This window comes from Lithobates pipiens, unplaced genomic scaffold (genome assembly GCF_037356315.1).
Source record: "Lithobates pipiens isolate NorthernLeopardFrog02 unplaced genomic scaffold, aLitPip1_a1.2 Scaffold_16, whole genome shotgun sequence".
Classification (NCBI taxonomy): Eukaryota; Metazoa; Chordata; class Amphibia; order Anura; family Ranidae; genus Lithobates; species Lithobates pipiens.
In genome coordinates this window covers 133549022-133570467 of record NW_027507748.1, presented here as the reverse complement: position 1 = coordinate 133570467, position 21446 = coordinate 133549022, and the positions used below count along the sequence as shown (strand labels likewise).

At 46.9% G+C, this 21446-nt stretch overlaps 1 protein-coding gene across 2 annotated transcripts in view; it reads right to left on the bottom strand.

Annotated features, from left to right (window-relative positions):
• The window catches only part of LOC143982076 (tapasin-related protein-like), a 91118-nt gene extending 71174 nt beyond the window's left edge, over nt 1–19944 (bottom strand). The window contains exon 1 of one of the 2 annotated variants that reach the window (XM_077480471.1): nt 19851–19944. In XM_077480471.1, coding sequence (XP_077336597.1) covers nt 19851–19902 — 52 coding nt within the window. In that variant the 5' untranslated portion in view covers nt 19903–19944. The remainder of the gene's footprint in view (nt 1–19850) is intronic. The other variant, XM_077480473.1, reaches the window with a different exon arrangement.
• Nucleotides 19945–21446: the final 1502 nt, after the last annotated feature.

Below are 21446 nucleotides of genomic sequence, written 5' to 3'. Positions count from 1 at the left end.
TACTGGTGTCCTCTAGCTGACTTTACAATGGGACCCACTAAATCCATGGCAATACGCTCAAAAGGCACCTCTATAATAGGGAGCGAAACCAAAGGACTGCGAAAATGTGACACTGGGGCACTAACCTGACATGTGGGGCACGACTCACAGTATTTTTTAATGTCATCATATATGGCCGGCCAAAAAAACCTCTGGAGAACCCTCTCTCGCGTTTTGTCAGTCCCCAAGTGTCCCCCAAGAACATGGTTATGTGCCATGTCAAGCACCTGACGCCGGTACGGCTTAGGTACCAGAAGCTGTTCCACAATCTCATCTTTAACCTTATTGACTCTATAGAAAAGATCATTAGTCACCGAAAAATGTGGAAATCTTTTTTCAGCATCTGGTTCCTGAGGTACCCCGTTCATAACAGCAACCTGCTCTCTCGCATTTTTGAGAGTGGGGTCCTGTAATTGTGCAGTCCCAAAATTATCGCTAGACACCTCTAAGTCTAGTATATTTTGCTCAGTGGGAGGAGCCTCCTCCTCCCCAGCCAGGACCTGCAAAGGAAAACAATCATTTTCATCCTGCACATTTTTATCATTCACAGTGGACAAGGCAACCCCCTTAGAGGTATCCTCACTCCTTTTGGGGATTTTTATTTTTTCCCAAAGAGCCCAGAATAATGGAAAATCGCGCCCCAATATTACATTATGCATGAGGTTTTTAACCACACCCACTTCATATTGTACGGTGCCTTGTTCAGTCCCGACTTTAGCCAGCACTATAGGGTACACTTTTGTATCACCATGTATGCACACAACACTCATATGCTTTTTAGACTCTAAGTCCCCAGTCACCAGGCTAGCATGCACCAAGGTTACAAGGCTTCCTGAGTCCATTAACGCTTTAACAGGAAAGTCATTGATTGTGATGTTGCAGATTTGCGGTTCAGTCTCTAGTCCAGGAACTGCAGCACAAGATGGTTCCGCAAATAGCGACTGACGCCTGCTAGCGTCACATTCCATGGGTTCAGAGGTAAGAGGGCAATGGGCCGACACGTGTCCCGCCTCATGGCATCTCCAACACTGGATAGGGCCTGGTCTCTTTGGCAAGGAGTCCTTTTCAGAGCCCCTTAGCCACCCGGGACCATCACCAGTCTTTTGTCCCTGAGACACCACTTGAGCCCTTTTCCCCCCATCAGCACCCCTCCACACTCCCCCAATAGATGGAAGTCTCTTACCAGCTGACGGCACAGATCTGGCGCTCCGGGGAGGTGAAGATGCTGCAGGAACATCACGGAGGTAGTCCTCAGTCGCCTGGAACCTCTCCACAAGGTTGACAAGTTCGTTTGCATTCTTAGGATCACCTTGTCCCACCCAGCGTTGCAAGTCAGTAGGAAGGGCTCGGAGGTAGCGATCCATCACGACCTTCTCTAGGATTTGTGCAGGAGTAGAAGTGTCTGGCTCCAACCACTTTCTTGCCAAATGGATTAGGTCATACATCTGGGACCTCGCTGATTTGTCCAGACTGTAGCTCCAGTTGCGTACCCTCCGGGCACGGACTGCAGTAGTAACTCCTAGTCGGGCAAGCATCTCCTCTTTTAGCCGAGTATAGTCCTTAACCTCTTGCTCACTGAGGTCATAGTAGGCCTTTTGAGGTTCACCTGTTAAATAGGGCGCAATTACCTCTGCCCACTCAGCGGCTGGTAACTTCTCTCGCTCAGCCACGCGCTCAAATACTGTTAGATAGGCCTCAACATCGTCCTCAGCAGTCATCTTTTGCAGCGCTTTCTGCACAGTCCTTCTCCCAGAAAAAATCTCTGGAGCGGCTCCCTCCATTGTGGGTGGATTAGCAACCACAGGCGCCTCTCGATTTACTATCAGGTGCTCGATAAGTTGTTGTTGGCTTTGGCGCAAAGCTTGCAACTCTTCCTTATGCATCCGCTGTTGTGCAGCCATCATCTGCTGTTGTGCAGCCATGGACTGTTCATGTCGTCTATTGGCCTCTGTCTGCGCCTGCTGTTGTGCAGCCATCATCTGCTGTTGTTCAGCCATGGACTGTTCATGTCGTCTATTGGCCTCTGTCTGAGCCTGCTGTTGTTGCAAACTCACTTGCATAAACTGCTTCAGCATCTCCTCCATGTTGCTGGACTGTTTTTGGAGTGTAGTTGCAGCTTTCACCCAGGACATCAGCAGCTGTAGCCAAGTCTGTCCACACCGTTGCCCCTAGCAACCGCGTTGCCCGCTACCTCCACCAATTGTAAGGGATCTTCCCGGGGTAGGGTGTGTTTGGACACAGTTCACAGCAGACTTGGAATTTGATAAAGCAGATCTTGGCGTTTATTCGTGGTACAAACAGTCCAGCAAACAAAATATACAGCAACACCGTGCTTTCTAAGTACAACAAAAATAAAAGTCCTAGCCCGGCTGGGCGCTTACTAACAGGTTCTGCTCACCTATCTGACACTTACAAACACAGCGTCTTTCGCCTGGATATCGCAGGGTGAGTTTTAGCTCCAGCAGTGGCTGTGCTTGCAGCTTCCTTCAACACACAGATTGTTCATTCCCTGGCTGAGAAGCAATCACCTGCAGACCCTACAGAGCCTTTAGCTTCCCAGGCTAATTAGGATCCAAGCTCACCTGATCCCAAACCCAGAACTGGATCGGGGGATGTGGAATGACAGGTCCCTCTACCAAACCTACCTGCCATTCCATATAAACCCAGGCCCGGCAAAATTAAATAACAACTCAGCAGCATATCGCTGCTGAGAAACTGATCCATCCTGGATTTACCATCTCACACTGTGTAGCAACCTAGGTGAGATGTACACCCCCTCGATCACTTCTCCAGTGACATGTCTACAATATATATATATATATATATATATATATATATATATATAAATTAGCAGAGACACTAGAGAATAAAATGGTGGTCATTGCTATACTCTATTGTCACAGCAGTCTTATAGATGCATTTTTTTGGAAAAAAATACACTTTTTTGAATAAAAAAATAAGAAGTCAGTAAAGTTAGCCCAATTTTTTTCTATATTGTGAAGGATAATGCTACACCAAGTAAATTGGGAATGGTAAAGTGGGTATTCTCACGCTACTAAGGAGTATAGCATGTTTATCCACATTTTAAACTTAATTGAAAACAGCGCTATCTTATATTTGTAGTTCTGGCCACTGTGATGCCCTTTCGAGCAACCATTTAGTTTGCTCACTGATGTATTCGTTTTTATAGAATGCCCAGTATGTTTACATCGTCTCATTCATTTTCCTGATGTTTTTTAAATGATCCATTTCGCTTATTGTCCTCAATAAACCATTACAAAATCGTTGCCTCATAAGAAAATCATATAGAAAATGACCGCTCCTATATTATCAATGAACGACCCACGACAAAATGGCCGGCCAACACTTTATCATTAGCTATTTAAAGACACTTCCGTTACCTACAACTTATCTCCGATGAAGTCACATGATGATGACGACCCACGTCAGATACACGGTACCCGGAAGTGAAGTCTGCCCACGAGCTCAGTGCTCATTTTACTTTGTGCATGTTTTAATCTGTTTCAATCTGTGTAAATAAATAGTCTAAACCTACTACACTATAGAGGTTCCTTCCTTTCTGAATTTTTTCCACACATACCCGATTTTTTTTCCTGAGCGGACCCGCACTGACTGACCTAGCCCCAGGAGATGGGATGTTAGAGGAAGCAGACACTAGGCTATAGATCAGGGATCCTCAAACTACAGGCCTCCAGCTGTTGCGGAACTACACATCCCATGAGGCATTGTAAAACTCTGACATTCACAGACATGACTAGGCATGATGGGAATTGTAGTTCTGGAAAAACTGGAGGGCCATAGTTTGAAAACTTCCACTCTTTGAGGGATCATCCAGTTTTGATACTCTGACACGCTGATTACCTTACAACAGTGAGGTAAGAAGTTAGCACACCTACGGGTGTAACATACACTGAAGATTCCACTCACTGAAGTCACTGAAGATTTCAAAACTTCACTCAAGTCACCAATATCACTTATTCATGCTACATAGCACTTTATCACCATATTTGCATCATACTATTTTGTAGAAATAGTTTTTTGTTCCATTATTTGCACTTTATTTTACCATATGGACTTTAATGAACTCAATTAATTAATTTATTTATTTACATGTTTGATTGTAATATACTGTATCTACCTACCATTACTGCACCAATCACTTTCAAGTGCCTTGATTCATTTTATATTATAATTACTCTATTTTAGCACTTTATATTTATTTAGTTTTGGAGCACAACACCAAACTTTGATTATCACTATACACCAAGTAAATTGATACCCAACATGTCATAGTTCTAAATTTGCCCACTCGAGGAATGGCGACAAACTTTGACCATTAAAAATCCCCATAGGCGACATTTAAAAATTTCTACAGGTTAACAGTTTTGAGTTATAGAGGAGATCTTTTGCTAGAAATATTGCTCTCGCTCCAACGATCGCTGCGATATCTCACATGTGTGGTTTGAATACCATTTACATATGCGGGTGCGATTTACGTATTCATTCTCTTATGCACGTGAGCACGGAGGGATAGGGAGCTTTAAAAAAAAAATCTTATTTATTTACATTTTTTATTTTTACACTGTCCCTTTAAAAAAAAAATGGATCACTTTTTTTATTTCTATTAGAAGGAATGTTAACACCCCTTCTAATAGAAGCATAAAAACATGACAGGACCTCTTTAACTACTTTCCGCCTGTGCTATAGGTGAAAGCATAGGCCTTAATTGCCGGGACGACGTCTATGGACGGTCTGCAGGTCGCACGCGGCGTGCTCTGTGATCACTGAGTCTATGAAACTCGGCTGATCACAGATCTGAGTAAGGGGTCGATCCCAGCCCCTTACCACGTGATCAGCAGTCAGCCAATCACAGCTGACCACATGATGTAAACAGAAGCTCGGTAATCTGTATTTCCTGTCGCATCATGGCAGCATACACTCTGGGTTGTGACTCCGCCCCCACAACCTGATGGAACCACATAGCTATAAGATGAAGATACGCCCCCCGCCCCGGTATTCTCTTATTTTTCCTCACCTGTTGGGACCGCACAGATCATCACCCTCTTACCGCTTCGCCCCAGCCAGGTTCTAGCCTCTCCTGGGTTGAATTACTTACCCCACTCTGGTGATCTCAGGGGTATGAATACTTTTTCTCTGCAAACAGAGCATTGCCTCTATAGCCGTTGGAAGTAAGCCTTAAACAGGCTGAAGGCATATAATAAAAAGATCGGTCTTTAAGCCTTAAACAGGCTTAGTACCTGCGGTGGTCTCCGGTTTCCTCTTCCTCCCTGGTGCCACTCTGTCTACAGCTTGACAGCATAATCTCTACCTTCAGTATCTCTTGTCACCTTAGGTTGTCTGGTGCCTTTCCCCCAGTGTTGCCTCTCTGCCATATTTTACTTCCTTTTGCTAAGCTCTGTGTCCCACAGCAGCTTCAGCACTCTTCCTGGTCACTCTGCCGCTTTGCACATGATCACTATGCACTTTGGGCAGCCTGTGTATGTCTATCTATGTCTTTTCCCTTTTCCAAGATGGCCCCGGCGGCCGCACGGCGCTACTGAGCATGTGCGGGCGGGACATGACCCCGGCTCCAATTTTAAAAGGGGAAGATGCCTTTTTATAACGCAGATGCCTTTTTTAGCCTGTTTTTTGTGCTCAGCTGAATTTCATGACTGCTGCATTTCAGTTTTTTCTGCCCCTAAATGGTTAGCCCCATCAGGTCCGCAAGATCATCTTGCAGAGATTCCTCGCATAGAAGAAGCCGCTCTGGCCATAGGCGGAGCCATTCGGGTGGAGGAAGTCGCTCAGGGAAAGGGAGTCGCAGAAGGAGTCGCTCCAGGTCTCGTTTAAGGATTCAGCCATTCCCACCGAAGAAGATCCCCTGACAGGAGGCACCATTCACCAGCACGCCACTCCCATCCTTCTGAAAATACCTGCTGGGTATGCGGGGCCATAGCCCTTCCAGATATGTTGGCATGCCGCAGGCGCTTTGAAGAAGCCACCAGAGAGAAAGGGCAAGAACACAGAGAGCTCACAGAGTCTTCTGCCCCACGTGTCGCTCCCGACACGGAGTTATCTCCACGGGGTGCTTCGCCGGCTACCCCAAGTACTTCCAGAGAGCATGATTCTCCTTCAGATGAGGAAGAACTAGAGGCTTCAGTGGGCTTTGACTTCTCCCTAATAGAGCCTTTTGTGAGGTCAGTGAAGGGGGCCATTAGCTGGGAGGAAGCCCAGGAGGCCCAACCCAAAAGGAGAAAATATTTCCCAAACCTGAAGAGAGAACCCAAAGCCTTCCCCTTCATTGATGAGTTGGAGGAACTTATCAGAGACGAGTGGCAGAGACCCCAGAAGAAAGCAAGTCTCAACAATCGGCTTGCCAAACTATATCCTCTAAAGGAGGCTAAAATTAAATCTCTCGTGTCCCCGCCAGTGGTAGATGCATCCCTCATGCGCCTGGCCAGACACGTTACGCTCCCTATCGAGGACGCCTTGTCATTCAAGGATGTCCTGGATAGGAAGATCGATACTGATCTCAAAAGAGCTTACCTAGCATTAGGAGGCGTATGCAGGCCAGCAGTGGTTCTTGCAGCTGTGGGTAAGGCTATTGCCAGTTGGTCAGCAAGCACAGAAAAGCTTGTATCCAAGGCGATGATCAGGACCAGATAGTTAGAGCCCTGCAAGAATTAAGCCTTGCAGGTGATTTTGTGGCAGAGGCATCTGTGGATGCTATTAAGTCTGCATCCAGGGCTATATTGTCCTCGGTAATGGCCAGACGGGTTCTCTGGCTCAAACCCTGGGTGGCAGATCCTGCTTCCAAGTCCAATTGGTGCCGCATCCCGTATGATGGCGAGAACCTTTTCGGCGCAAAATTGGACTCTGCTATTTCTAAGGTCACTGGCGGAAAATCAGGGCTTATCCCCTCGGATAGAAAGCCAAAGCTTCAGAGGCCTCCTCCCTTTAAGCGTAACCTCAAGGACAGGTACAGGGATGCCAAGTCCTACAGGCCTGGTAGGGAGTACAGAAGGAACTGGAAGGCCCCTCAAACGTCCTTCCTGAAGTTCCAGAAGCCCAGGACCCCGGCATCTACTGACCAGAAGTCCTTTTGAAGGTGCGTCCGCCCAGCCAGCAGTGGTGGGGGCCAGACTCTCAAAGTTCACACTGGTCTGGGCGGAAACAATAAGTGACCCCTGGACGTTAACCACCATTCGCGTCGGGCACAGATGGTCATTCAGGTGACTTCCCCAGGGGGACCATTTTTGCCCAACAAACCTCCCGTCATCCTGGCAAAAGAGGTTAGCCTTGACCCGATACGTTCAGGATCTGCTCCAAAAGGAAGCAATTACCAAGGTGCCCCTATCCCAAAGAGGTTGGGGGTTCTATTCCCCTCTATTTCTAGTAAAAAAGAAATCAGGGGACCTACGTCCGGTCCTGGATCTAAACTTAAACCACTCTATCCAGGTAGAAGCATTCAAAATGGAGAGCCTCCAGTCTATCCTCCAGGCCATAAATCTGGGGGACTTGATGCTCTCCATAGATCTACAGGACGCCTACCTCCATATCCCTATCCATTCAGAACTCCAAAAGTTCCTCAGTTTTTCGCTAAACCACAGACACTTTCAGTTCTGAAGTATTCCGTTTGGAATTTCTACGGCTCCCAGGACCTTTACAAAGGTCCTTCTTCCCGTTATCACGCATCTGAGGGAGAGGGGGCTGCGAGTCCACCATTATCTGGACGATATTCTCCTCCTCTCAGACAGCTGGGAGTCGCTGTTACAGCATCAAAAGATCCTCGTCTCCACTCTGCAGAATCTTGGATGGCTCATAAACTGGGGGAAGAGCCAGACTCGGCGAACCAGAGAATGATCTTCTTAGGAGCCCAGTTGAATACAGTGCAGCTGCCTCCGGAGAAGTCTTCCCTGTTGGTCCGGAAGGTGAAGAAGGCCATTCTGGCAAGATCCCTGTCAGCCAGAGTATGCCTCAGCCTTCTAGGCTCCCTATCAGCAACCATTCCTATGGTCCGTTGGGCTCAGTGGCACACCAGACCTCTGCAGAACTCCTTCCTACATCAGTGGGATGGTTCATCCATGACCCAGACGATCCGGATCTCGGAGACAGTCAGGCGCTCATTGCGTTGGTGGACTCGTCCCCACAACTTAAACAATTGCAAACACATAGTCATCCCTCCTCAGGAGGTAGTGACCACGGACGCCAGTCTAGAAGGTTTGGGAGCCCACTACCAGTCCCATGCAGCGCAGGGCCGTTGGCCTTTCGAAGTACGGGACTCGGTATCGAACGTGCTGGAGATGAGGGTGGCCCTCCAGGCTCTCCTGGCCTTCAGCTCCCTTTTAAGGGGGAAGCAGGTCCTCTTAAGGATGGACAACAAGGTTGTTGTTGCCTACATAAACAGACAGGGGGGACCAGGAGTCCCTCCATGATGTGGGAAGTTCTCCCTGTGATTGAATGGGCACAGTTGAACCTGTCAGACCTGAGGGTGACTTACATCCAGGGGGTCGAGAACATCTTAGCTGACACACTCAGGGAGTTCGCCTCCAAGAATGAGTGGTCCCTGAGCCCTCAGGCCTTCTCCCTCATCTGCCAGACCTGGGGTCAACCAGACATAGACCTTGCTGCGACTCTGGCAAACTCCAAATGCCGACGGTTCCTGTCGAGGTTTCCCTTTCACTTAGCGGAGGGGATAGATTGCCTCCAGCATCCCTGGAACTTCCATCTCGGGTATATTTTCCCTCCGACTCCCCTGATAGCGAGATTTCTCTTAAGGCTCAAGAGATCAATGGCATTGGTGATAGCGGTGATTCCTTTTTGGCCCAGGAGGCCATGGTTCACCAGCCTCCTACAACTGAGCACAGCAGACCCTCTTGCTCTTCCCCTGTCAGCCGACTTGCTCTCCCAGGGCCAGCTACTACATCCAGATTCGGGGAAGCTGCACTTGATGGCTTGGGGGCTGAGAGGGCTAGGTATCTATGTCAGGGCTGCTCCCAGAAGGTAGCTGATACCCTGCTCCAGGCCGGAAAACCTACCACCAACTGCACCTACCGCAGGGTCTGGGAGAAATTTGTTGCCTTCTCTCAGGATCTTGGCCGAGATCTATCCTCCCTTTCGGCTCCTCTGATCCTAGAGTTCCTGCAATCAGGCTTAGACAAAGGTCTTAGCTCTAGTACTCTGAAAGTTCAGGTGTCACCTCTATCCGCCCTGACAGGGGTTAAATGGGCTCACAATCCCCTTGTTATGCAATTTCAGAAGGCCTGTCTTAAACTAAGACCACCTAGGAAGCCTTCCTTTCCAACATGGGACCTATCAGTCATCTTAGAGGTACTATCCAAAGAACCCTGTTTTCCGCTGGAAAACATCTCCCTCTGGCACCTGACACTAAAAGTCACCTTCCTGGTCGCAATCACATCAGCGAAGAGAGTTACAGAGATGCAAGCATTACTGATTAAGGAGCCGTATCTGATCATTCATCCGGACAGGGTAGTTCTAAGACCCTTGGATCACTTTATCCCAAAGGTGGCACCCTCTTTTCACTTCAACCAGGAAATCAACTTGCCAGCTCTTAACACAGACCAGGGTGACCCTCATCCTCTGGATGTATGGGGCAACATCATAAAATATCTTTCCCTGTCCAAATCCTTTAAAAGATCGGAGAACCTATTCATCATTCCCTATGGCCTTAGGAGAGGTCAAGCAGTGTCGGCCCGAACCATTGCCTCCTGGTTGGTGAAGGCCTACTTGCTGAGTGAGTTGCAAATTCCTGAAGACCTGAGGGCCCATTCCACCAGAGCAGTGGCCACCTCCTGGGCAGCGTATTGTAGGGTCTCAGCGGAAACCATCTGCAGAGCGGCCACTTGGTCCTCCAGGAACACCTTTATCTCTCACTACAAGGTGGACTCAGCTCAGCTATCAACAGTAGAATTGGGAAAGTCCATTATTCAAGCCAACTCTTCTATTCCTTGCTAATAAACGTTTACCTTTGCATCTCCCACCCAGTCCGCGAGTTAATCCCCAGAGTGTATGCTGCCATGATGCGACAGGAAACTGGAAAATTGTATACTTACCTTTCCGTAATTTTCCTTTCCTGTCGCATCTTCATGGCAGCATACAATATCCCACCCACAAAGGTGATTCATAGATACAGAGAATGGCGGGGGGGGCGTATCTTCATCTTATAGCTACAGTGCCTTGTGAAAGTACTCAGCCCCCTTGAACTTTTTAACCTTTTGCCACATTTCAGGCTTCAAACATAAAGATATAAAATTTAAATTTTTTGTGAAGAATCACCAACAAGTGGGACACAATTGTGAAGTGGAACGAAATCTATTGGATATTTTAAACTTTTTTAGCAAATAAAAAACTGAAAAGTGGTGCGTGCAAAATTATTCGGCCCCTTTACTTTCAGTGCAGCAAACTCATTCCAGAAGTTCAGCGAGGATCTCTGAATGATCCAATGTTGTCCTAAATGACTGATGATGATAAAAAGAATCCACCTGTGTGTAATCAAGTCTCTGTATAAATGCACCTGCTCTGTGATAGTCTCAGGGTTCTGTTGAAAGCGCAGAGAGCATCATGAAGACCAAGGAAAACACTAGGCAGGTCCGTAATACTGTTGTGGAGAAGTTTAAAGCCGGATTTGGATACAAAAAGATTTCCCAAGCTTTAAACATCCCAAGGAGCACTGTGCAAGCGATCATTTTGAAATGGAAGGAGTATCAGACCACTGCAAATCTACCAAGACCTGGCCGTCCCTCTAAACTTTCAGCTCAGACAAGGAGAAGACTGATCAGAGATGCAGCCAAGAGGCCCATGATCACTCTGGATGAACTGCAGAGAACTACAGCTGAGGTGGGAGAGTCTGTCCATAGGACAACAATCAGTCGTACACTGCACAAATCTGGCCTTTATGGAAGAGTGGCAAGAAGAAAGCCATTTCTCAAAGATATCCATAAAAAGTCTCATCTAAAGTTTGCCACAAGCCACCTGGGAAACACACCAAACATGTGGAAGAGGGTGCTCTGGTCAGATGAAATCAAAATCAAACTTTTTGCCCACAATGCAAAACGATATGTTTGGCGTAAAAGCAACACAGCTCATCACCCTCAACACACCATCCCCACTGTCAAACATGGTGGTGGCAGCATCATGGTTTGGGCCTGCTTTTCTTTAGCAGGGACAGGGAAGATGGTTAAAATTGAGGGGAAGATGGATGCAGCCAAATGCAGGACCATTCTGGATGAAAACCTGTTGGAGTCTGCAAAAGACCTGAAACTGGGACGGAGATTTATCTTCCAACAAGACAATGATCCCAAACATACAGCAAAATCTACAAAGGAATGGTTCACAAATAAACGTATCCAGGTGTTAGAATGGCCAAGTCAAAGTCCAGACCTGAATCCAATCGAGAATCTGTGGAAAGAGCAGAAAACTGCTGTTCACAAACGCTCTCCATCCAACCTCACTGAGCTCGAGCTGTTTTGCAAGGAAGAATGGGCAAGAATTTCAGTCTCTCGATGTGCAAAACTGATAGAGACATACCCCAAGCGACTTGCAGCTGTAATCGCAGCAAAAGGTGGCTCTACAAAGTATTAACGCAAGGGGGCCGAATAATTTTGCACGCACCACTTTTCATTTTTTTATTAGTTAAAAAAGTTTCAAAAATCCAATAGATTTCGTTCCACTTCACAATTGTGTCCCACTTGTTGGTGATTCTTCACAAAAATAAACATTTTATATCTTTATGTTTGAAGCCTGAAATGTGGCAAAAGGTTGAAAAGTTCAAGGGGGCCGAATACTTTCGCAAGGCACTGTATGTGGTCCTATCAGGTTGTGGGGGCGGAGTCACAACCCAGAGTGTATGCTGCCATGAAGATGCGACAGGAAAGGAAAATTACAGAAAGGTAAGTATACAATTTTCCAGTTTTTGTCAGTGTGAGGGGAGAAAAAAGCCGGTCGCCATCTTCTGTCAGAAGGACATTGGTCCCTCACACAGAAAGCCACGGCTGCATTTTCTGTGCCCACCAGGGTCAGCTGCCAGTGCTCACTGTGCCACCTATCAGTGCCACCTATCAGTACCCACCAGTGCCACCTGCCAGTGCACACAGTGCCACCCATCAATGCCCACCAGTGCTGCCAATCAATGCTCATCAGTGTCTCATAATCAGTGCCACAGATCAGTGCTGCTTATCAGTGTCACCTACCAGTGCCACCTATCAGTGCCCATTAGTGCTGCCTTATCAGTGCCGCCTATCAGTGTCCATCAGCACAGCCTATCAGTGCCCATCAGTGCAGCCTCATCAGCGCACATCAGTGAAGGAGAAAAATTACCTGTTTTCAAATTGTTATAACAAACTATGATACAGTTTTGTTTTTCAAAAATGTCAGTTCTTTTTTTTATGTAATAAAAAAATTAAATACCACCAAAAGAAAGCTCTGTGTGAATAAAATTATGAAAATGTCATTTGGGTAAACGGTAGTATGACCACGCAATTGTCTTACAAATGCCCCATACACACACAGTTGGATTTTCCAACAGAAAATGTTTGATGGGAGTTTTTTTGTCGGAAATTCTGGAAATTCCGACCATGTGTAGGCTCCATCGGACATTTTCCATCGGAATTTCGGTCACACAAAATTTGAGATCTGGATCTAAAATTTTCCGCCAACAAAATCCGATCAATTTTGATGCACAAAGTTCCACGCATGCTCGGAATAAAGCAGAAAAGCCGCACTGGCTATTGAACTTCATTTTTTGTACGCGTTATATGTCACCGTGTTCTTGATGTTCATAATTTCCGACAAGATTTGTGTAACTTTGTGTATGCAAGACAAGTTTGAGTCAACATCCGTCAAAAAAATTCCATGGATTTTGTTGTCGGAATGTCTGATCAATGTCCGATTGTGTGTACATGTCAGAAACCATGAATCAGGCCGAGACAGAAGTACAATTAAATCACACTTGTTTATTAAATAAAAATAAAAAGGTAAATAGAAAAAGCATAGTCAAAGCATAGCCAGAGTCCAGTAACCGGATCGAGTAGTCAGCCAAGCCAGAGTTCAATAACCAGATCGGGTAATCAGCCAGGCCAGAAGTCAGGGATCCAAGTAGAGCAACAGCAAGCAGGATAAAGAGCCAGAAGGGATGTCAGCAAGCCAGTCTTTAAACAGAACCGCAGGAGATGGTTTCTTGTGATGCGACCAAGGCGAAGGCAGAGGTGAAGTGAGCTGGACAGCTTTAAGTAGGCAGGTCAGACGAGCATGATCAGGAACAGCTGGTAACTGTGGAGAGAAATGAGAGCTGGCAATTAGCCGACAGCTGAGCAGCCAGCCCAGAGAAGGAAGGGCTAAGCCAGCCCTGACAGTACCCCCTCCTCAATGACCGCTCTCCCTCGGAGGGTCACCGGGCTTGAGGGGAAACTGTCTATGGAACTCGCGGAGGAGGACAGGGGCATGTACTTCCGAGGATGAAACCCAGGAGCGTTCCTCCGGACCATACCCCTTCAAATGCACCAGGTACTGTATGAGCCCACGGAACTTATGGGAGTCAACAATGGATTGTACCTCATACTCCTTATGATTCTCAACCTGAATAGCTTGAAGGCGTGGCACCGAAGTGGTAAATCGGTTACAGAACAACGGTTTCAATAAGGAGACATGAAACACATTTGAGATGCGCATACTAGGAGGAAGGTCCAACGCATAAGCCACTGGGTTAATCCTGCGAAGGATACGGAAAGGCCCAATAAACCGAGGTGCAAACTTCAGTAAGGGAACATGAAGCCGGAGATGACAACCAGACCCTGTCTCCAACCTGGTAGGAAGGTGCAGGCAGGCGCCTGCGGTCAGCATGGGGTCTGTAGCTATCATTAGCGTGACACAAAGCCTCCTGGACTTGTACCTAAGTGGAAGGAAGACCATGGAGATGGTCCTCTAATGCAGGAATACTCTGCGGAACAAACGAGTCAGGCAACATGGAAGGTTGGAAACCATAATTCACAATAAATGGAGACAATCGGGAGGCAGAATTCAAGGCACTGTTGTGAGCAAACTCTGCCCATGGTAATAGGTCTGACCAGTTGTTATGGTGGTCGGAAATATAACAATGTAGGAATTGCTCCATGGACTGATTGGCTCGCTCTGCGGCCCCATTAGATTATAGGTGATACGCAGAAGAGAAAACAAGCTGGATTCCCAACTGTGCACAAAAGGCTCGCCAGAACCGGGAGACAAACTGACTGCCCCTGTCCGAGACAATCACCTTGGGTAGCCCATGTAAGCGAAAGATCTCCCAAGCAAAAATGGAAGCCGGTTCCTTAGAGGTAGGCAACTTCTTAAGTGGAATACAATGACACATCTTTGAGAACCGGTCAGCCACCATAAGGATAACAGTGTTGCCTTGGGAGTTGGGCAATTCCACAATGAAATCCATTGACAGGTGAGTCCGGGGCCTCTCTCCATTGGGTATGGGTTGTAGGAGGCCCACTGGAAGGTGTCGTGTGGAGTCTTACTCTGAGCACACACGGGACAGGCAGCTACGAAGGCAGTAACATCAGCCCGTAGACTAGGCCACCAGAATTGTTGGGAAATAGCCCAAATGAGTTGATTCTTCCTAGGATGGCCAGCTGCCTTGGGAGAATGGTAAGTCTGGAGCACAGCAGTACGGAGACTCTCTGGGAAAAAGCAGCGGTCACAAGGTTTCTCAGGAGGAGCATGGACCTCAGCAGCAAGAATTTTGGCACCCAAAGGAGAAGTAAGACTGGTGCAAACCGTAGCCAAGATATGATCAGGAGGAATCATAGGAACCGTAACCGACTCCGACTTGGAAGTGGAGGAAAATTGTTGTGACAAGGCATCAGCCCTTACATTCTTAGTACCGGGTAAGAATGAGACAATGTAATTAAAGCTCGACAAGAAAAGAGCCCATCGTGCCCTTCTGGGAGAGAGTCGCTTAGCCTCAGACAAGAATGTAAGATTCTTATGGTCAGTAAGAATAAGAACAGGCACAGTGGTACCTTCAAGGAGATGTCTCCATTCTTTCAGGGCTAAAATTATCGCCAACAGCTCTCTGTCACCAATCTCATAATTGCACTCAGCAGGTGACAATTTCTTGGAAAAGTAGCCACGCGGATGCATTGCGCTCTCAGAGTTAGGATGTTGGGACAGAAGGGCGCCGACTCCAGTCTCAGAAGCATTAACTTCTAGAATAATAGGCAACATAGGATCAGGATGTGCCAACACAGGAGCAGAAACAAAGGCAGCCTTGAGAGTCTCAAAGACTGGAGACCAACTCTGTGGGTTACCGTCCCTTCTGGTCATATCAGTCAGGGGCTTGACCAGAGACGAGAAGTTACGAATAAACTTCCGATAGTAGTTGGCAAAACCCAGGAAACGCTGCAGAGAAAACGTAAACCCATGGGTCGAGGCCACTGTTGGACTGCCGAAAGTTTCTCTGGGTCCATCGAAAAAACAGCAGTGGAAATGACATAGCCCAGGAATGTAACCTGTTCATGATGGAACTTGCACTTCTCCAGTTTACAATAGAGATTGTTCTCTCTTACTTTCTGAAGCACACGACAGACATCTGTGTGGTAGCTCTCCAGGACCTTGGAAAATATGAGGATATCATTGAGATAAACCACCACACATAACTGCAACAAATCTCGGAGGACATCATTAATAAATTCCTGGAAAACTGCCGGGTGCGTTGCAAAGGCCAAAAGGCATTACCAGGTATTCATAATGGCCTGTTCTGGTATTAAAAGCAGTTTTCCACTCGTCATCCTCCTTAATGCGCACGAGATTGTATGCCCCTCTCAAGTCAAGCTTCGTGAAAACCGTTGCTCCGTTGAGGCGGTCAAATAACTCTGTAATCAATGGAATCGGGTAGGCATTCTTAATCGTGACACGATTGAGACCCTATAATCTATACAAGGTCTCAGTTCACCGCTCTTCTTCTTCACAAAGAAGAAACCAGCACCAGCAGGAGATGAGGATTTGCGAATGAAACCTCGAGAAAGAGCGTCAGCAACATACTCCTCCATGGCTTTATCCTTCAAGACCGACGAAGGGTAAACCCGGCCACGAGGAGGTATGGCACCAGGTTGAAGGTCAATTGCACAATCATAAGACCGGTGTGGAGGCAAACTACTGGCTTGACCTTTATCAAATACATCGGTAAAATCGCGGTACTCCTCCAGCAGGGAGGGGAATGAAGAGGTGCACAGGACCTTGGATACCTTCAGGAAGCATGTCTCACTGAATTGTGGTGACCAGGAGAGAACCTCAGCACGGTGCCTCTGTAACCAAGGATAACCAATAACCAGCGGAAACCTGGGTGAGGAAATAACTTGGAATTGGATTATCTCATGGTGAAGAGCCCCTACGGCCATAGACAACGGAACCGTCTCATGAGTCACATGGGCTGGCTGTAAAGGTCTCCCGTCAAGAGCCTCAATGGCAAGTGGAGTGTCACGGAGCAGCAGCGGAATAGAGTGCTGCAAAACAAATGTAGCATCAATGAACAGGCCTGCAGCCCAGGAGTCGATTAGAGCCTGTATCTCGATGGACGACTCAGCCCAAGAAAGGGTGACCAAAACCAGGGGCTTATCCTTCTGGATAACTGGGGACGAAACAATGCCACCTAAGGTCTGTCCATGACAGGACCTCAAGGTTCGGGCATTCCCTGGATGGGTAGGACAAGACTTCAAAAAGTGACCTGCCTGGCCACAATAAAGGCACAATCTCTCCCTCCTCCTAAAGGCTCTCTTATCCGCAGAGAGACGCATGAAGCCCAGGTGCATGGGTTCATCTTTAAGGACCGACTCGATACCAGGAGGCATGGGAGGTGAGGGAGGCATGGGAGGTGAGGGAGGCATGGGTGGGACTACAAAGCTTGGAGGCAAACATACAGGAGGCTTCCGCAAGCGCTCCTTAAGAGAAAGTCTTTCTCTGAGTCTGGAGTCAATGAGGATGGCAAACGAGATCAAGCTCTCCAGCTCAGTGGGTATATCTCGGACTGCTATCTCATCCTTAAAGGAATCTGAGAGACCATGAGAAAATAGAGGGTTAGCCCAGGCCAAGGCTCTCTCAGAAAGCAAAGATATCACGAAACCTACTTTGCTTCTGTCCGTGGGAAACGCCTGGGTCAGCATCTCGAAGTATATCTCAACCTGATTGAGAAACTCTCTGCATTGAATTGGATCACCCCAATATCGCTGGGGAAGCAGAGCGGAACCAGACATACCTCTTATAGAGGTAATACTCGAGGCGGGTGCCTGCACAGAGACTGGCACAGCAGCAGGGATGGCCTGCGACTCAGGTTGTACCGGAGCAACCACCGCAGAGGACTCAGGAGCATTTGTAACGCCATGGCAAACAGTCCATGCAGTGATCTTGCTCATCCAATCTGGAAAAAATATTACCAACAAGTGGATTGACTGAATTTTCTGAATTCATGGCCTTCGCTTACTGTCAGAAACCATGAATCAGGCCGAGACAGAAGTACAATTAATTCACACTTGTTTATTAAATAAAAATAAAAAGGTAAATAGAAAAAGCGTAGTCAAAGCATAGCCAGAGTCCAGTAACCAGATCGACTAGTCAGCCAGGCCAGAGTTCAATAACAAGATCGGGTAATCAGCCAGGCCAGAAGTCAGGGATCCAAGTATAGCAACAGCAAGCAGGATAAGGAGCCAGAAGGGATGTCAGCAAGTCAGTCTTTAAACAGAACCCCAGGAGATGGTTTCTTGTGATGAAGACCAAGGTGAAGTGAGCTGGACAGTTTTAAGTAGGCAGGTCAGACAAGCATGATCAGGAACAGCTGGTAACTGTGGAGAGAAATGAGAGCTGGCAATTAGCCGACAGCTGAGCAGCCAGCCCAGAGAAGGAAGAGCTAAGCCAGCCCTGACAGTATAGGGCAAAAGAGAGACAGCACTGAAAGCTGAAAATTGGTCTGGGCAGGAAGGGGATTTAAGTGCCCTGTAAGCAAGTGGTTAATGTGAGATCTGGGGTCAAAACGACCTCAGATTTCAAATTTACACTTAAAAGCAGTAAAAATAAATTTAAAAAAGTCCCTTTAAGGCTGTTGGGTGGAAGTGACGTCGCTTCCGTCATCCAATGGCACAGAGTAGAGTGGGGGCCATCATTTCCTCACTTGACTTCCTGTTCATCAGGGGAAAGCATCGGAACATCTGCGCCGCTACCGAGGGATCCGGTAAGCAGTGGAGACGACCAGGATGTGTTAGGAATGGTTAAGGGCACCTCCTCTCCCGTCACTGATAAAAGTGATCTTGCAGAGAATCCACCATGGAGACCACTATTATCTTAGAGCGGACCGCCCGCCGTGAATAATAAAAAAATAAATATATATATATATATATATATATATTTAAATATAATATATATATATTTAACATAATATATATAATTTCAAAAATAATTATTATTTAGCATTGCCATTTGTAAAGCACTGTCTCTATCAATCAGTGGATCATGGCTGCCATGCCCTGGCTCCTGCAGACTAACTGTTGTAACATTGCTGTACTTGAGCTCCATTGAGAATAGTATTCTACCATTGTACAGATGGGACATGTCGTTTTTTATTGCCAGATCTCTGTGATTGAATGATGCAGCTGTTCCAGAAAAGCCGTGCACAGCCACACTGAATAAAAAATTTGAGGAGTTAGCGGGGAAAACAACCCCTGCATTCGGTAAGTGTATGGGGGATATTTGTTACACCCTAAATATAGGTGCAACATAAAACCTGATCAGAAATATGGACTTATAGCTTGCACACTAGGGATCAATACAGCAGCAACCTATTACAGTTTATAAAGGACATGGATTTACTAAGGCAAATAGCATGTCCACTTTGCTAGGGAAGTTGCACTTTGCATTGAAATTTGCCCCAGAACTTAGTGAATGTGGTGTGTGCTGAAATTTCACTTTGCAAAGAATACCCAATCACATGCAAGGTAAATAAAAACAGCATTTTTGCTTGCATGTGATTGGATGTTGGAAGTCAACTCATTCACTAAGCTTTTGGGAAAAACAGTCTCTTTGTCTTTGTAGTAAAGTGGGGTAAGAAAATCGGCCGAATATTTGTCTGATTTTTCTTGTTGTTTCACAGCAAGTCACAAGCGAGGAAGAAAAGAATGTACGTAAGTTCTCGTAAGACAAAGGCTTTTTTTTGGCTGTTTTTTTTTTTGATCATGCTCAGTTTCTATTTTCAGTTTTTTCTTGTACAAAAATCATGCGAAAACGGAACACATTAACCACATGCCGACTGCAGCATGCCGATTTACCTTGGCAGAATGGCACGGGCAGGCAAAAGGGCATACCCATACGTCCCTTTGAAATTTCCGCCTAGCGGACACTCGATGTTCACTGGCGACCTGCGATTGCGGTAAGGAGAGCCAGAATGGGGAGATGTAAACAAGGCATGAACCTAAGCAACATGACAGGACTGAATTGGTTAAGGAAAGATCGTTTGTTCTGTTTCTACGACAAAAATGTGGGAGTTTGTCCAAATGGTACGATTGCTCCTTGGACAAACATGTCCTCCTTATTTTCTTATAGTGTGTACGAACCTTATTAATTAACCCATGTGTACTGATTGGTGATCAAACAAAGGATTCCGGTGCTGCAAGGCAAGTGTGCCATGTACTGAGCTGATTGATAAAAATGTTCTACATATATTTCTGCAGGCACTTAAGTCTGGCCAGCTGTTATCATTGCACATGTCAGTCCTCTATACGGCCACCTATTGTGACACAGCTACTTACCTGATGTTAGAAGCACACAAAGAAGAATAGTTAGAGTTAGCTTGCTCCCCATTACAGTGCCTTAAAATGCTGCCTCAGTCCTTCATTCACTAAGTCACTTTTACTTTCGTTTCTTTGCTTTGAAAGCAGCAAGGAGGGGCATGTCACCGCCATAGGAAGTTTAACTCCAAACATACTGCCAAAGTACTGTATGTTCATAAAAAAACAGTGCTAAGGTCACTACAAGCTATTTAACCCCTCAAATTACAACCTAGTCCAATTTTTATGGTCCGAACATTGCACCACTTTACATTTTTATTATTCCTTATATCCAGTTTAACCAAGATTGTTTTCTGAGTAATGACAAGCTTGTCTTCTGCTGCAATAATTACCGTATTTATCGGCATATAACACCCACTTTTTTCCCCTTAAAATCAGGGGGAAATCGCGGGTGCGTGTTATACGCCAATACTCCACGATTTCTGCATGATTTTTTGGGCTCTGGGCGGCTATCAGCTACCTTCGGCCCTTCTCGCGGCTTGCGGCCACCTTCGGCCCTTCTTGGCGGCTTTCGGCCGCTCTCAGACCTTCTCGGCGACTTTCGGCCGCCTCTGCCCTTCTCGGCGGCTTTCAGCAGCTCTCGGACCTTAGGTCTGAGAGCATCCGAAAGTCGTCGAGAAGGGCCGAGGCAGCTGAAAGCCGCTGAGAAGGGCCGAGGCGGCCGAAAGCCGCTGAGAAGGGCCGAAAGCCGCCGAGAAGGTCTGAGAGCGGCTGAAAGCTGACAAGAACTTCCGGGCGACGCCGAGATACACAGGACATCTCGGCGGCGCCATTTTAAAAAAAATAAGCGGACATCACTAATGCACTAAGGCTGCAACGACGGACAAGCTGCATGACAAAGCTGCATGACAAGGCTGCAATGAGGACAGGCTGCATGACAAAGCTGCAATGAGGACAGGCTGCATGACAAGGCTGCATGACCAGGCTGCAATGACAAGGCTTCAGATGGACACTGATAAGGCTGCATTGATGGGCATTTAAATGTAAGTTTTTTTTCCTTAAATTTCCCTCCTAAAAGTTTTTTCCACAAAATTCCCTCCTAAACTTGGGGTGTGTGTTATACGCCGGCGCGTGTTATACGCCGATAAATACGGTATTACATGCAAGGAAGAAATAATTATATTAAAAACAAAATAAATCATTATTATTTAGATGCAGAATTAAGGCACTCACTAGAATTTACAAGAGACGCATTAAAGCGGAGTTCCACCCTAAAGTGGAACTTCCGCTCATCGGAACCCTCTCCCCCCTCCGGTGCCACAGTTGGCACCTTTCGGGGGGGTGCAGATACCTGTCTAAGACAGGTATTTGCACCCACTTCCGGACATAGACTCCCACGGGAGTCTACGTTTCTTCCTGTCCCATCGCGCTGTCTGCTGGGACACACATGGGTCCCAGAGACAGCGCGGACCATTCCCATTGCGCTGTGCAAATCGCGCACGCATAGTAGGGAGCCGGGAAGTGAAGCCGCAATGCTTCACTAACTGAAATCTTCACGAGAATGGTGGCGGCAGCAGCCGAGTGAGGAGCGATCGATCGGCCTCGGCTGCCGACATT